Raw genomic sequence first — 14,228 nt, forward strand, 5'->3', positions numbered from 1 at the left:
CAACATCAAAAATAATAATAGCACCTAATATCACTTATTATGTGTTAATTGCTGTGCCAAATTTCTTACACATATTATCTCATTTACTTCTCAAAACCTTATTAGATAGATGTTATTACTCCCACCTTTTACAGATGAGGAAGCTAAAGCCAATTATTTAAGTGGTCAAGTGGTTTCCCAAGGACCCACACCAAGTAAGTTCTCAGAGTGGAATCAAATTCAAGCAGCATGGCTTCAAAGCTCATGTTTTACTCATTCACTTTCACCTGTTACTAAATTAGGAAATTAACAGCATATCAACTCAAAAGCTGCATATACTATATTGCTCTCTACCACTCCATCATTAAAGAATTCCAAATGCAATAAAGTTTTGTAAATATATACTCCTATTTGATTAAAACCAGGGCTAATTTAAAGAACCCAGATACTTTATTTGCTTCTGGAGCATGCAAGATTAACTATTACCATATATCCAACAGTGGGGTTCATTAAATGGAATTAATTGCTTTCATGCCCATAATTAGAATATGCCTCTTATTTAAAGTTTGACAATCTATTTTGTTTGATTATAAGTCTTATTTTGGTATGTAAACTTCTGAATTTTCCTAAACATGTATAATTTATGCTTCTGAATTTTTCTTCTAGTTTATAATCTCAAGAAACAACATAGGTATGATACTATGTAAACTTTAATGTCTATTTTAATGCAAATTATATTACCTTAGATTATATCCAAAATCCTGTTACTAAGAATTTGCCTCATTATCTAAACATCATTTTTTTTAAAAGTGAAATATATTCCCATGCTTCATAAACTTTGTTTCCAAAGAATACTAATTTGAAGAACTGTTCTTCAATTTCTTTCTTATAGCTCATAATTATCATTCCCTTCATACAGAAAACCGTTAGGTATACTTTTATCTTCCTAGATATATTAATACACATACAATAAAATACATTTATATATGTATATACAGAAGTTTCTCAACCTGTTTTTATATTTGTATACATTGTATGGTAGAATACATCATATGTGATTCAGTATCATGTATTATTTCATACATAATATATCATATATTATTGCAATTACTCTTGATTTGTACTAAAGAGTTCTTTATCTTTATTTTCTAGACATTTTTTTAAATAATTAGATTTTTTACAGTCTAATACCACTACAAATGATGTCCCAATGAATAATCTTTCTATGCATCAATGTACATGTGTGAATGTACTATTTCTGGAGTATAAATTACTAGAAGTAGAATGCCAAGTCCAAGGGTATTTGTATCTGCAATTTTGATAGATATTTTCAAATTTCTTGTAAATGAGTTTTCCGATTTATAATTATTTCTATGTCAGTTTTTACTTTGAAGTAGGGTGATATGTTGTTAGCATTTTTTTTTCCTTAAATAAACTTTCATGTTGCACATTCTAGTGATACTGGCAGGTTGCTCCACACCAAAATTAACAATATAATTCTAGATTTTGAAAACACACTATTAAAATACAAATGATAAGAAAAAAATTTAACAGTTGCCTAAGATCTGAAATTCCAATGTAGTTTTGGAGAAATAAGTTTTATTCATAATATATCATATTTATATAAATTTAGTTGTAGGAAAATCTCATTTGACCTCTATTAATTTATTTATATCTTTTCATTTTAAATCATCATAATATAGGGATGCAGCCACATTAATATTTATAGCAGCACAACTAATAATAACCAAGCTATAGAACCAGTCTAGATGCCCTTCAACAGATAAATAGACAAAGAAAATGTAATAAATTAGATAATGGAGTATCATTCAGCTATAAAGAACAACAAAATATTGTCATTAGTTGGAAAATGTATGGAACTAAAAATTATTATGCTAAATGAAATAAGTCAGATCCAGAAGGTCAAAGGTTGAATTTGTTTTCTGGTATGCAGAAGCAAGTCCACAATGAAGAAAAGAACAGAAAAGTTTTGAGTGATTTCATCAAAATAGAAGATCAGTGGAGTAGAGTAAGGGGGTTGAGGGGAGTGGAGAAGGATGGGAAAGGGAAAATGTGGAATGAATCTGACCCAACTTTCCTATGCAGATATATGAATATACTACAATGAATCTCACCACTATGAATATCTGTTAGGCATTAATTTTAAAAAACTGTAAATAAATAGCAGAAAGTTCAGTAGAGTACAGGCAAGTGAATAGGAAGGAAGAAAGAGGAAAGGAAAAAGCAAGTACTGGGGACTGAATAGAGCAAATTATATTTCATGTTTTTACAGTTATGTCAAAATGACTCCTAATGTTATGTATAACTAAAATGAACCAATTAAAAATTTAATAAATTAAAGTTTTAAAAAATTCTCAAATAGTAGAATCCTTGACAAAAATTTCTTATAAAATCACTTTTACCACTTCCTTACAACATGCCATATGTCTTGACATTTCTTTATAAAAATTATGCAACAAAATTTTTCCAAAAACTATATAAGCTTAACAATATTGATCCAAATTTAGGGACTAGAAAACTGTGGCTCAGCAATATTAGCTAGCCCAAAGTAACACAACTAACAAGTACTGCTACTTAAGTAAACAGACACAAATTCTCACAAGTACTTCTCACAAATTAAGTAGAGAGGAGACATCATATAATGAATGAATTAAACATGCAATCCATGTATAATCCATGCTATAGCTGCCTATGGTGAATGGCTTACCTCAAAAACAAATGATAAGGCGGGGACAAGAGGCTTAATGTGACCGAATCTGTACAGCATCAGGATCACCAAGCAACGGAGAGTTTCCATAATAGCTGCCTTAGGTCTGAAATGACATATCAATAACTTTCATTAGCTTTAGCTAAGCTCTTCATATGTATATATTATAATTAATATATAGATTGCATTTTCTTATGATTTTCAATAAATATGTAGTATTTTAACATATTTGAGATGTCCCTCTGAAGTTTTTTTTAAAAAATAGGCATTAAAGTAAAAAAGAAAATTTATTTTTTTAAGAAAAATCTCTTCTTTATCAAATTTTGGCTTAGTTAAAGCATTGATGGGTTAGGAAGAAGCTTATTTTCAGCTAAAATTAAAATATTAGACAATTAAATTGTAGAGCATAATGTAAATGAGTCCCCTCACGGATCCAGTGTCTTTTACTTTACATTAAAAAAAAAAAAAGGTTTCTTAGGAGAACTGACATATCTATCTATTCTAAAATAATGAAGGGTAGTTATCAAGGTTTCATGTTTATTTTAAAACTATATTAAAAAGTTACATAACATACTATTATTTTCATGGCTTTATGGAAAATTCTTAATTTTAGTAAAAGAGAAAAATAATGAAAACATTTCAGTTCTTACCTTTGATCCAGAAGAAATCCAATGGAGGTCAAGGTCAGGATGATGAAGAGAACCCTCAGAAAGAGAGTTACCTGTGATAATGCCTGTAAACAAACACAGAGATCAGTGGATCCTTCAGAAGAGTTATTAGAGGAAACACTAGGAGTTAAAACTTACAAGAAAAAAGCCCCAACTGTATTTTCTGTTATGTCATTTGTCACTTATTCTCTTCATGTAGGTTGACTAATAGAAGATATTTTGCTTTTCCTAATGTCACTTAGTTACCCTGTTGAATGTTTGGAGAATGAATCAGATAATTTCATAATGATATCTGTTTAATGTGTTCTTTCTACAAGTTCCCCTTTGAAGTTTTAATTTTTATATTATTTGAAATGTGTTAAACCCATGTGTCAAGAATTATCATTCACATTATTACAAATAAATGCTACATGCCAATAGCACCTCATTTTTTTTTTTCTGGTACCATGGATTGAACACAGGTGTATTAACCACTAAGCTACATCTCCTGCCTTTTTATTTTGAGCAGGGTCTTACTAAGTTGCTTAGGGCCTTGCTAATTTTCTGAGGCTTTTGAACTTGGGATCCTCCTGCTTCAGCCTCCAGAGCTGCTGGGTTTGCGGGCATGCTCCACTGTATCAAGCTCCAATAGCTATTTTTAATGTCACAAATTATTTGTGTTTTTTACATCCAAAGCTGTCTAATTCAGAAAATATTTAAAGGAGAATGCCCTTATGCATGAGAAGACATATTTGAAAGAGATTATATACATACAATCACTCATCTCTAATGAAAACTAAATATTTATATGTGCATATCAAAAGTTGCCTTATAAGTAATTGTCACAAAATATTTTACTATCAGACTTATAAATTATTATGTATTTTGTTTACATGTCAAAATCTAACAATAGTGAATATTGGACATCTGCTGTATTGCAGCTTCCTATACTGTGTTTCTTATACTTTAATCCTTTTTATGTACCCAACAATAATTCAGAGTAGGTGTCTTCATATTTGCTTTATATATATATATTAAAACCTTGGAAATCAAAGGATTATGTAACTTTTCTATTATGACACAGAAAATAAGCTGTGCTTCTAAAATTCAAAATAGATCTGCTTGACCCTAAAGTATAACAACAATAGAATACAAATGAGTAAGAGACTTAAAGGGGTTGGTGGCAGAAATATTGTTATAGTTTAGATGTGAGGTGTCCCCCAAAAGCTCATTATGTGAGGCAATGCAAGAAAGTTCAGAGGATAAATTATTGGGTTGGGAGAGATTTAATTCAACCAGTAAATTAAAATCCCATAATGAGATTAATTGAGTGAAAACTGAAGGTCTGTAAGGATGTGGCTGGAAGAGGTGGGTACAAGGGGGCATGCCATTGGGGTACATATTTTATATCTGTCTAATGGAATCTCTCTGCTTCCTGATCATTATGTGAGCTGCTTCCCTCTATCACACTCTTCCACCATGATGTTGAGTCTCACCTTGAGCCCTAAAGAATGGAACCAACTGTCTATGGATCAAGACCTCTGAAACCATGAGCCCCCAAATAAACTTTGTCCTCAAATGTTGTTCTTGTCAGTTCTTTTAGTCACAGCAGCAGAAAAGCTGAGTAAAACAGATATAAGTTAATGTTACATAGCCAATCTGTAGGGCTGGGTGAATACTGCTTCAGGTGAAAAGGGAATAAGTAAACTCATAGGTCCAGAAAGATTTCCCTAATCAGCAAATGTGCTTGAATTTCACTTTATGATAATATTAGAGATGTGATAGAAAAGATTGGTAAAATAGGTATCTAAATATTTTTCAAAAACTTTTTCTCTTTTTTTCCCCTAAAATAACTTTAATTTTAAATCATTAATAGCAAGTATCCCTACCTACAATTACAAATGTCCAGAATCATAAACAATATAAATATAATTATAAATAATTATAAACAATAAGCAAAAGCTGCTTGCAATTCCTAGTCACATGTAGTAATCTGGCTCCTTATTATCACAAACCAACCCTGTTTCTCATGGCTAATTTCCTGGGATGACAGCCAGAATTGTAAAGGGATTTTTACATCCTCCAAAGCAATAGTTCAGTAGAAGAATATTGCTGAGTGGTCAAAAATCTAAATAAAAAGTGTCAGAACTTTGAGGGATATGGGTTATAGTAGGTGTCTGATACAGGGTGGGAAGCTCAATGGAAGTCAGAATGTCTAGGAGGAAGGCAGGAGAGACATATTTTTAGGTATGTGAAAGCCAGCAATAGCTGCTTTGGGACAGTAAAGCACAAATGAGCAGAAAAATATTTTCTCAGTGGTAGAAGTAACCAAGGTGTGCTGCAGTACACTAATGTTCAGTTAAGGGAAACATTTTGTCTTTAAAGAAAAACACTTCTTTCATCATATTGCTTCATTTTTATTTATAAGAGAAAAATCCATATGGAAGAGAAATGGTTTGTGCCAGAAAACTATGGTATGATTGCAAATGCTTTATAAAAACATACAAATTTTGAGGGGTTGCACAAACCTATAGGCCCTGTAACCACAGGCAAATTATTTGACATTTCTAGGACTTGGATACACATGAGGTACATTTGAAATAAAATATGACTTTGGGAAGGACTGAAATAAAACATTGAGAAGAGTGCTTGGTACAATGAAAAAAGTCAATTAATGGTCATGATTACTATCATTGTTACTATGTTCAGGTGCTTAGGCTAATCTTAATTAATAACAATAAAATGGAAATGAGATACTTGAATAAAATGTTTTTTACCTCTTCCAAGTATCAAAGGAAACTCACAGAGCAGAATAAAATAGATCTTTTGTTTTGGTTAGGAAATTTATGATCCATAGGCAAAAGAATGAACTTCTCTTTCTTAAATTGCTTCCTGACTACTGGGATCAGAGAGGAAACCAACTTAATGCAGAAGCTAGCTGCCTCATCCTGGGCTTGGCTAATATGCGTCTGAAACTTGGCATGTCTAAAACGCAGCATTTGTTTTCCTCCTCTATACTACAGGTTCCCCATTTCCCTCTTCTTAGGAAATGTCAACACCAGGTTTTCAACTACTCAAGACAAAAATCTGTGACTCCTCCTTGACACACACTCTCTCTCTTTCTATTTACCCCTGTCTATTTTTAACATATCAGAGATATATGTTGGTAGTTATTGAGTATATCTCAGTCAAAGGCAATTGGCATAAACAGCATAACTAATCCTCTGTTATCCCAGTATGATCTCCACCACAACTGTTGAAATATACTCCTAACTGGTTTTACCACTTGTGAAACTGTCTGTCCACCTATCCTTCCCAACCCCAGGGTGCCGAATTATACTTTCAAAGTGTAAGTCAGATCATATCATTTATGTTCTAATTTCTCTAGGGACTACAGATATCAGTCAGAATGAAGTTCAAAGCCATTATTATGGCCTATACATACTCTCTTTTATGCTTAAGCAATATCAGACATTATGGTGCTCCTCAAACATAATAAGCATCCTCCCCACTCAAATCTATCTTACCTACTCTTCCTTCGGTTGGGAATGACTTTCCAAAAGAATCCTTATGGTTCATTTCATTCAAGTATGTATACAAAAGAATCCTTATGGTTCATTTCATTCAAGTATGTATACAAATGCATGCCCTTTTCCACCTTAAATAAACTAGTACTTCTTCATAGTTTCTATAAGCACCATGCTTTTTTTATTTTTGTCCTCCATATGAATTATCACTTCTACACACATTGTTCGTGCATTCTCTACTTGTTGGCCATAGAGATGAAAACTCCATGAAAGCCTTTATTTCTCTTTCTCTTTTCACAGTGGTGGGGATCTAACCCAGGACCTTGTACATGCTAGGCAAACATTCTATTGCTGAGCTACACCCCCAGCCCAGGTTTGATCTCTATTCGCTGTTGTATGCCAACTGCCTGGAACATTGCCTGACACATAGTACCTAATATATGTTTGTTCAAAGACTGAGTAAATAATTTGTATTTTAATAATAATAATTTCATTAAAAGTGGAATTCATCAATAATTTTATATTATATTTACTCATAAAATTAATATTTTGAATCATTAAGTTTTAAAACAAATTAATCACCAATTTATCATTAACATATTAAATGATCTTATATGTTAAATATTTAATGTTAAATAACTTAACTTTTATTCATTCAATCCCACAAAGAACAAAATTGAAAAAATAGTGTTTGAAAGAATGGAAAGAGGGAATTCAATACAGAACACATGTGCTTCCTTCAGAGAGTCCATTTTCATATTAAACTCAGAGCATGTTCAAACAGCATGCTTTGACTGATTAATAAAGATTAGTTGATTATGTATTTTATATGTATATGTGATATATATGCATAAAATATATTCAAAGAACATTTATTGAACATGTGTTGGGTTCTATGGTAAATATGAGTTTAAGAGACTGAGCAAGAAGAACAAAATCCTTGCCCTTGAACCCAATATCACCTCATTCCTCTACATAGAATCACAGGTCAGCTACAAAAGAGCAAAAAGTGGAAAAAATAGAACTTATTATCCTTGGCCACTGTAAATATTTATTCTTATGCATTCAAAGAGTTTGTTCAATCAGATATAGCTTATGAGTTTTTCATAAAAAGAAAAAAAATTATTTTTTATTGGGTTGACCATGATTTCACATCATCCGTTGCTTATTTTTCATATCAAATATGTCTGTCCTAAAGTGCTAAAATGGAATGATTCTACATTGAACTCAGTATATTATTAGGCCTTATCATAAAGAGCATGATAAATGATATAACCATAAAAATTTATTGTTCAATATTTCCATGTTACCTTTCATTAAATAATAAATTTAAAAATTATTTTTAAAACTTTATGGTGAATGGAATTATGTTTTCCCCTTTAAGATACCAAGCATTTTCAGTTACCCTTTCTTCAAAGATTTTTCCAGTGAGAGAATGTAGTCATAAATATGCCAAAAAATACTACCTACCTACCCTTTCTTCAAATAGATGTAAAAACATACATAGGGACTTCAGAAATACATGAATGATGATGCAATGTTGCTTAAACAATTCATGTACATATAAGAATCCTTCTTTCACCCACAGACAAAGTGAATAAAGCCCAGTGGTTCTTGAAGAGAGCTATCATCCTCTTACTTTTCCATGGAAAAGAGCTGGTGGTTAACATAATTACCTTTCTTATTTCTCCATCCAACATATCATACAAAGAGAACTACCAGCCCCATATACTAAGTCCGAAAATAATAGAATGCTTCTATATAAAAAGTTTTTTTAAATATGCATTATCAATGATAATTTGATAATATTTTCCATGACTTAATTCTAAAGATTTAGAAATAAAACATATGAATTTGGTTATTATTTTAAAAAGGTGGTGCATTTTTAGAAGTTTCTCTAAGAGGTGTCTAACAAGACCTATTGGAGTCATTATTTTGATTCAAAAGCCCATCTTCCAAAACATATGCAAAATGGGATTAATACTGATGAACATGTAATCCTCTGAAAACTCTTACTTGAAGACAGCTGACTGGATTTGCTGGCACACCCAAAGGACTGCCCTCCTCATACCTATTGTCTGAGGGCTCCACCTTCCAGATACCTTTAGATTCTGAATTTGTCATGTTGAATCTTTAGGTTTATGTATGCTTCCCAGTACTGCATCACAAGCCCTGGCAGCAGAACACAATATAATGAAACTTATAATTCTATGTGGGTCTTAAGAATCCATCTTAAAATAATATCTTGCTTTTTTAAAGAATTTGTGAAATTGTCTATCATGTTCCTTTTTTCTTTTCGACTAAATTTTCAGAATTCTTTAGTTACTGAGGCATACTAAAAGGAATATGACTGAAATAAAAATTTTCCAGAAAAGCAAAATTAATACATGTATTAAGGCTGAAAATATATTGTTTAAACAGGATATTAGTATGCACCTCACAAACATTGAATTGATAGTGTCTACAAAAATTTGTAAGAAATAAAAGCTAAAAATTGCATTTTAAAAACTTTAATACAGAAAGATTAGATATATTACAGTTATATTTTAAAGTATTACTCCACTCCATTAAAATATGGGTGTACATCCAACAATATGTAGAAATAGAGGTTAGATTTTCCCCTATGTTCTTAAAAAATACTACAATATCTGAAGCAATTATTTTCAAACACTGGACACCAGGCAGCAACAGACAGTGATGTCAGAGAATGATCCTTTTTGTCTGAGCTTATGACTTTAAGACTTTTTAGGTCATAGCCCAGAGGAAACTCAGAGAAGCCTGATGAACTCCTTGAATTGAACAGATGCAGCTGGGACTGAAAGAAACCAAGAAAATATTGTTTGGAAGACAGAGTACCATATGTGAGAGAGTGGCAGAGAGAACCCTGGAAGTCTGCAGAGGATACTGACCATGTCTTTAGTATATCAGTTCATGCATGTCAATAAAACATCTAAACCCAGGAAATTTTATATCTTACAATGCTCAGCTCTGTGTTATACATATTGCCTTCAGCAAAGTAGAAAAACCTCATGATCCACAGACACTGACTAGAGACCATGCAAGGGTCATTCTTTAGTATTGGGTAATAATCAGTCCAAGACTGAGCACCATCAGCAATGAAAGATCCTACAACTGTTGCTGGAAAATTACCATATTGACATATCATCTTCCTGAATTCTAAGTAAGCCTATTTTGGGGTCAGTGAATCCTCCAAATAAACAGAGGCTTGAAGAGTATATTTGCCTTAAGATCTCACTGAAATCAGTACATAAACTTTCTTTATACTACCTATAGGATACTTGTTTTTTTCACTGAGAAACAAGTGAAGATATGTTTTGTAATTCTTAGGTCCCCCCACCTTCAATAAAAAATAAAAAGAAGTTAAAAGACAGTTTTATCCACAGAGATAAACTTCCTTTTTATATAGATTCCTTTTAATAAGTAAATATGATTGCTGTCACGTTCTGTGATGTACACCTGTAATCCCAGTGGCTTGGGAGGCTGAGGCAGGAGGATTGTGACTTCAAAGTCAGCCTCAGCAATTTAGTGAGACCCTGTGTCTAAATGAAGTATAAAAAAGGGCTGGGGATGTGGCTCAGTGGTTAAATGTCCTGGGTTCAATCCAGGTACTAGAAAAAGAAAAAAAGAAAGAAAGAAAATATGACTCAATGAAAGTTGGGTTTAAGAACATGAATACAAACTGAATTAAAATGCTTAACTGCTACATATATTTAATAAGTCAAAACAAGATTGAAATTCAAGTTATAAGCAGTGTGTGGATGATCATGTTTATTATATAATAACTTTAAAAGGAGCTGATACTGAACAATTTTGGGGACAATGCTAATGGATACTCCAAAAGTTAATATTTCATTATTAGATGCATATATTTTAAAATGTACAATTTTTCACTTCATTGTTTTATTTCAATATAGTGTATATATATATATATATATATATATATATATATATACACACACACATATATAAAATCCCACATATATATATATATATATATATAATCCCATCTGTGTGTGTGTGTGTATATATATATATATATATATATATATATATATATATATATACACACACACAAATCATCACCTCTCTACATTTCTGAAATATTTGCTGTTGTTTTCAATATGGAGATTGAACCCAGGGCCTTATGCATGCTAGGCAAGTGCTCTATCATGGAGCTACATCCATACTGCTTTTATAATTTTATTTGTTATTTTGAGACAGGAGCTTGCTAATTTCCCAGCCTGACATTGTAGTTACATTCCTCTTGCCTCAGTTTCCCAAGTAGCTGGAATTAAGGCATGCAGCACTGCACCTGGCTAGCTAATATCCTTTTTGTAATTCCACATTTATTATGTTCATTTCATGGCTTTAAGTTATAATTGATGCTCATTTGGCTCACATTTACTTTTTTCACATCACTGGCTACCTAAAAACTTTAGGAAATTAAATGAAATCTCAAAGGCCTGCACTGGAGAATAACAGTATACAATGATGTTGACTTGAGAGTTTTCATGTGAGTCCTAAGCTACATCTAATTTACACAAGGAACACTCCCTGTTCTGAGAGTAGAACTGAGTATATTGATTTTTTTTTCAGGGGGTCTATTTAAAAATGTCAATATAAAAACATTAGTTACAAAATTGAAGTGCCCATAATGTTTTACAGAGCTCTACATCCAGGGCAACTCAAAACCATAAAAATCTGCTCCCAAATTTATATTGGAAACTCTCAGATGACTTATTAACTTGAAAAACAGCATCAAAGTAATCCGTGTTAAAACATATTTGCACTAACTTTATTACACACTCCATTATAAGACCTTATTAAATATTCAAACTGTTTGTGTCTAGTAAAAGGTAGCGTTGCCTTTTCTGTTTTGGTTTGTAGAACATGCTAGCACAGCCAATATTTTTATTTCAAGCATGCATTCATGATATCACCCCATGAAGTAGACCTAGCAGCTGAGGAATTGATTTCCCAAGCATTACTAAACCAAAATCAACATAAAAGACTGTGGGTCATATCACTAAACTAAACACTATATATTTAAATCTATGCTGCACTAGTTATAGTAAGAAAGGAATGTGCCTCTTACACCTTTGTGGTGGCCATCAAATCGCTTTTTTTTTCACTCCAAAAATTATTTATATAGAACTTGCACCCATAAAACAAGTAAGTATTTATCTACTCTAGTATATGCATAAACAGAAAAGGCCGTGGGACCACAGCAGGATCCTCAATTACAAGTCAGCCACAACTTCTCTATGTGATTATTGGCCACAGTGAATCTAGAAAAAAAATATTGCTGTTGGATTTCAAAGTTTTCATATGCTTTTAGACATCCCTGAGACTAGAAAGGCACTATAGAATTTTTCAAATAAGCAACCTTTTTTTTTCCTAGTCACACAGCATGTTTTAAGCAAAGAAAAACACATGTGAGAAATAAGCAAATGCACCTTTCAAATTTAATTTGTGTCAATAGAAAAGCTGTCTCCAAGTCTAATTTCAGTTTGAAAAGGGTTTCAACACTTGATATTTCTCTTGTCAATATAACTACATGAGTTTCTCATATAGTTTTTTTTAATGACAATAGAAAAATTCTTGGGAACACTATGGTGTAAGTCACATCTCTTAATATATACAGTACCTACCTATGTTTTTACCCAGGAAGCATTCACACATACTCAAGCATTCAAATCTTTTGGTGAACCCAGTATTAGGCCTGTATTTCAAAACCAAGCTGGAGACTGGAATAGCTTAAAATAAGTAAGTTTACATTTTGGATTCTATGAATTAATATAATTTATTCAGAGATTTTATATAGTATAATAAAAAAAATCAGTACTGTAAACTCAACATTGGTTCACATATCAAGAATTTCATAGTTTAATGCACATGACCCAGCTTTTCTTTTGGCTTCATGCAACTATCTGTACTCTATTAATGCACATAAATCTTACTGCTGCTTTGGGTGAACATGTTTAGATCATGTATAAGCATAAGTAGTGAGAGATAAATTATGTAGTATTTGAAGAGATGATTATGAGACCATAGGTTAAGCAACTACAGTGATCCTTTTATAACTGTGGGTTCTACATGTACAAATTCAATCAAAAATAGAGGGAAAATACTCCAAAAATATTGTGTTTGTATTGAATATGTACAGACATTTTTCTTGCCATTCTCTAAACACGACAGTAAAGCATTAGGTGTTATAAGTAATCTGGAGATTTTCAAAGTATACAGGAAGAGGTACCTATGTTATATAAAATAACAAGCCATTTTATTTTATCTTGTTATTTATTTATTTTAATTAGGTCTATATGACAGTAAAATGCCTTTTGATTCATTGTACACAATTCCAGAACAACTTTTCATTTCTCTGGCTGTACATGATGTAGTGTCACGCCCTATGTGCAGTTTTACATGAATCTAGGGTAATGATGTCCATCTCATTTCCACCATCTTCCCTGCACCAATGCTGCTCCCACCCTCCTTCCCCTTTGCCCAATCCATGGAGACATGCCTCCTGTCTCCTTGTTTTGGATTAGCATCCACTTATCAGAGAGAACATTTGGCCTTTGGTTTTTTTTGGCATTGTCTTACTTCACTTAGAATGATATTTTCCAACTACATCCATTTACCTGCAAATGCCATGATTTTATTCTCTTTTCATGCTGAGTAATATTGCATTGTGTATATATACCATAGTTTCTTTATCCATTCATCTATTGAAGGGCAGCTAGATTGCTTCAACGGGTTAGCTATTGTGAATCGAGCCTCTATGAACATTGAAGTGGCTGCATTACTATAGTACGCTGATTTTAAGTCCTTCCATCATTTCATCATTTCATCAAATGGTGGTTCCATTCCAAGTTTTCTAAGACATCTCCATACTGCTTTCCAGATTGGTTTCACAAATTTGAAGTCCTACCAGTAATGCATGAGTGTGATTTTTCTCTCACATCCTTCCCAACATTTTTTGTTGTCTGTATTCTTGATAACTGTCATTCTGACTGGGGTGAGAAAAAATTTACAGTAGTTTTTATTTGCATTTCTCTAATTACTAGAGATGTTAAACATTTTTTATATATTTGTAGATTGACTGTATATCTTATTCTGAGTAGTGTCTGTTCAGCTCCTTAGTCCATTTATTGATTGTTTTTTTTTAAATTTTTTTTCAGTTATACATGGACACACTATCTTTATTTTGTTTATTTATTTTTATGTGGTGCTGAGGATTGAACCTAGTGCCCAACATGTGGGAGGCAAGTGCTTTACCACTGAGCCACAACCCCAGCCCCGGGTTGTTTGTTTTTTTGATGT

At 32.2% G+C, this 14,228-nt stretch overlaps 1 protein-coding gene across 1 annotated transcript in view; it reads right to left on the reverse strand.

Moving 5' to 3' along the window:
- The window catches only part of Agmo (alkylglycerol monooxygenase), a 327,319-nt gene that overhangs the window by 137,565 nt on the left and 175,526 nt on the right, over window positions 1–14,228 (reverse strand). Inside the window, exons 11-12 of the mRNA XM_071608010.1 lie at window positions 3,358–3,440; window positions 2,708–2,813 (exon numbers count right to left, since the gene is read on the reverse strand). Coding sequence (XP_071464111.1) covers window positions 2,708–2,813; window positions 3,358–3,440 — 189 coding nt within the window. The remainder of the gene's footprint in view (window positions 1–2,707; window positions 2,814–3,357; window positions 3,441–14,228) is intronic.

This window comes from Marmota flaviventris, chromosome 1 (genome assembly GCF_047511675.1).
Source record: "Marmota flaviventris isolate mMarFla1 chromosome 1, mMarFla1.hap1, whole genome shotgun sequence".
Taxonomy (NCBI): Eukaryota; Metazoa; Chordata; class Mammalia; order Rodentia; family Sciuridae; genus Marmota; species Marmota flaviventris.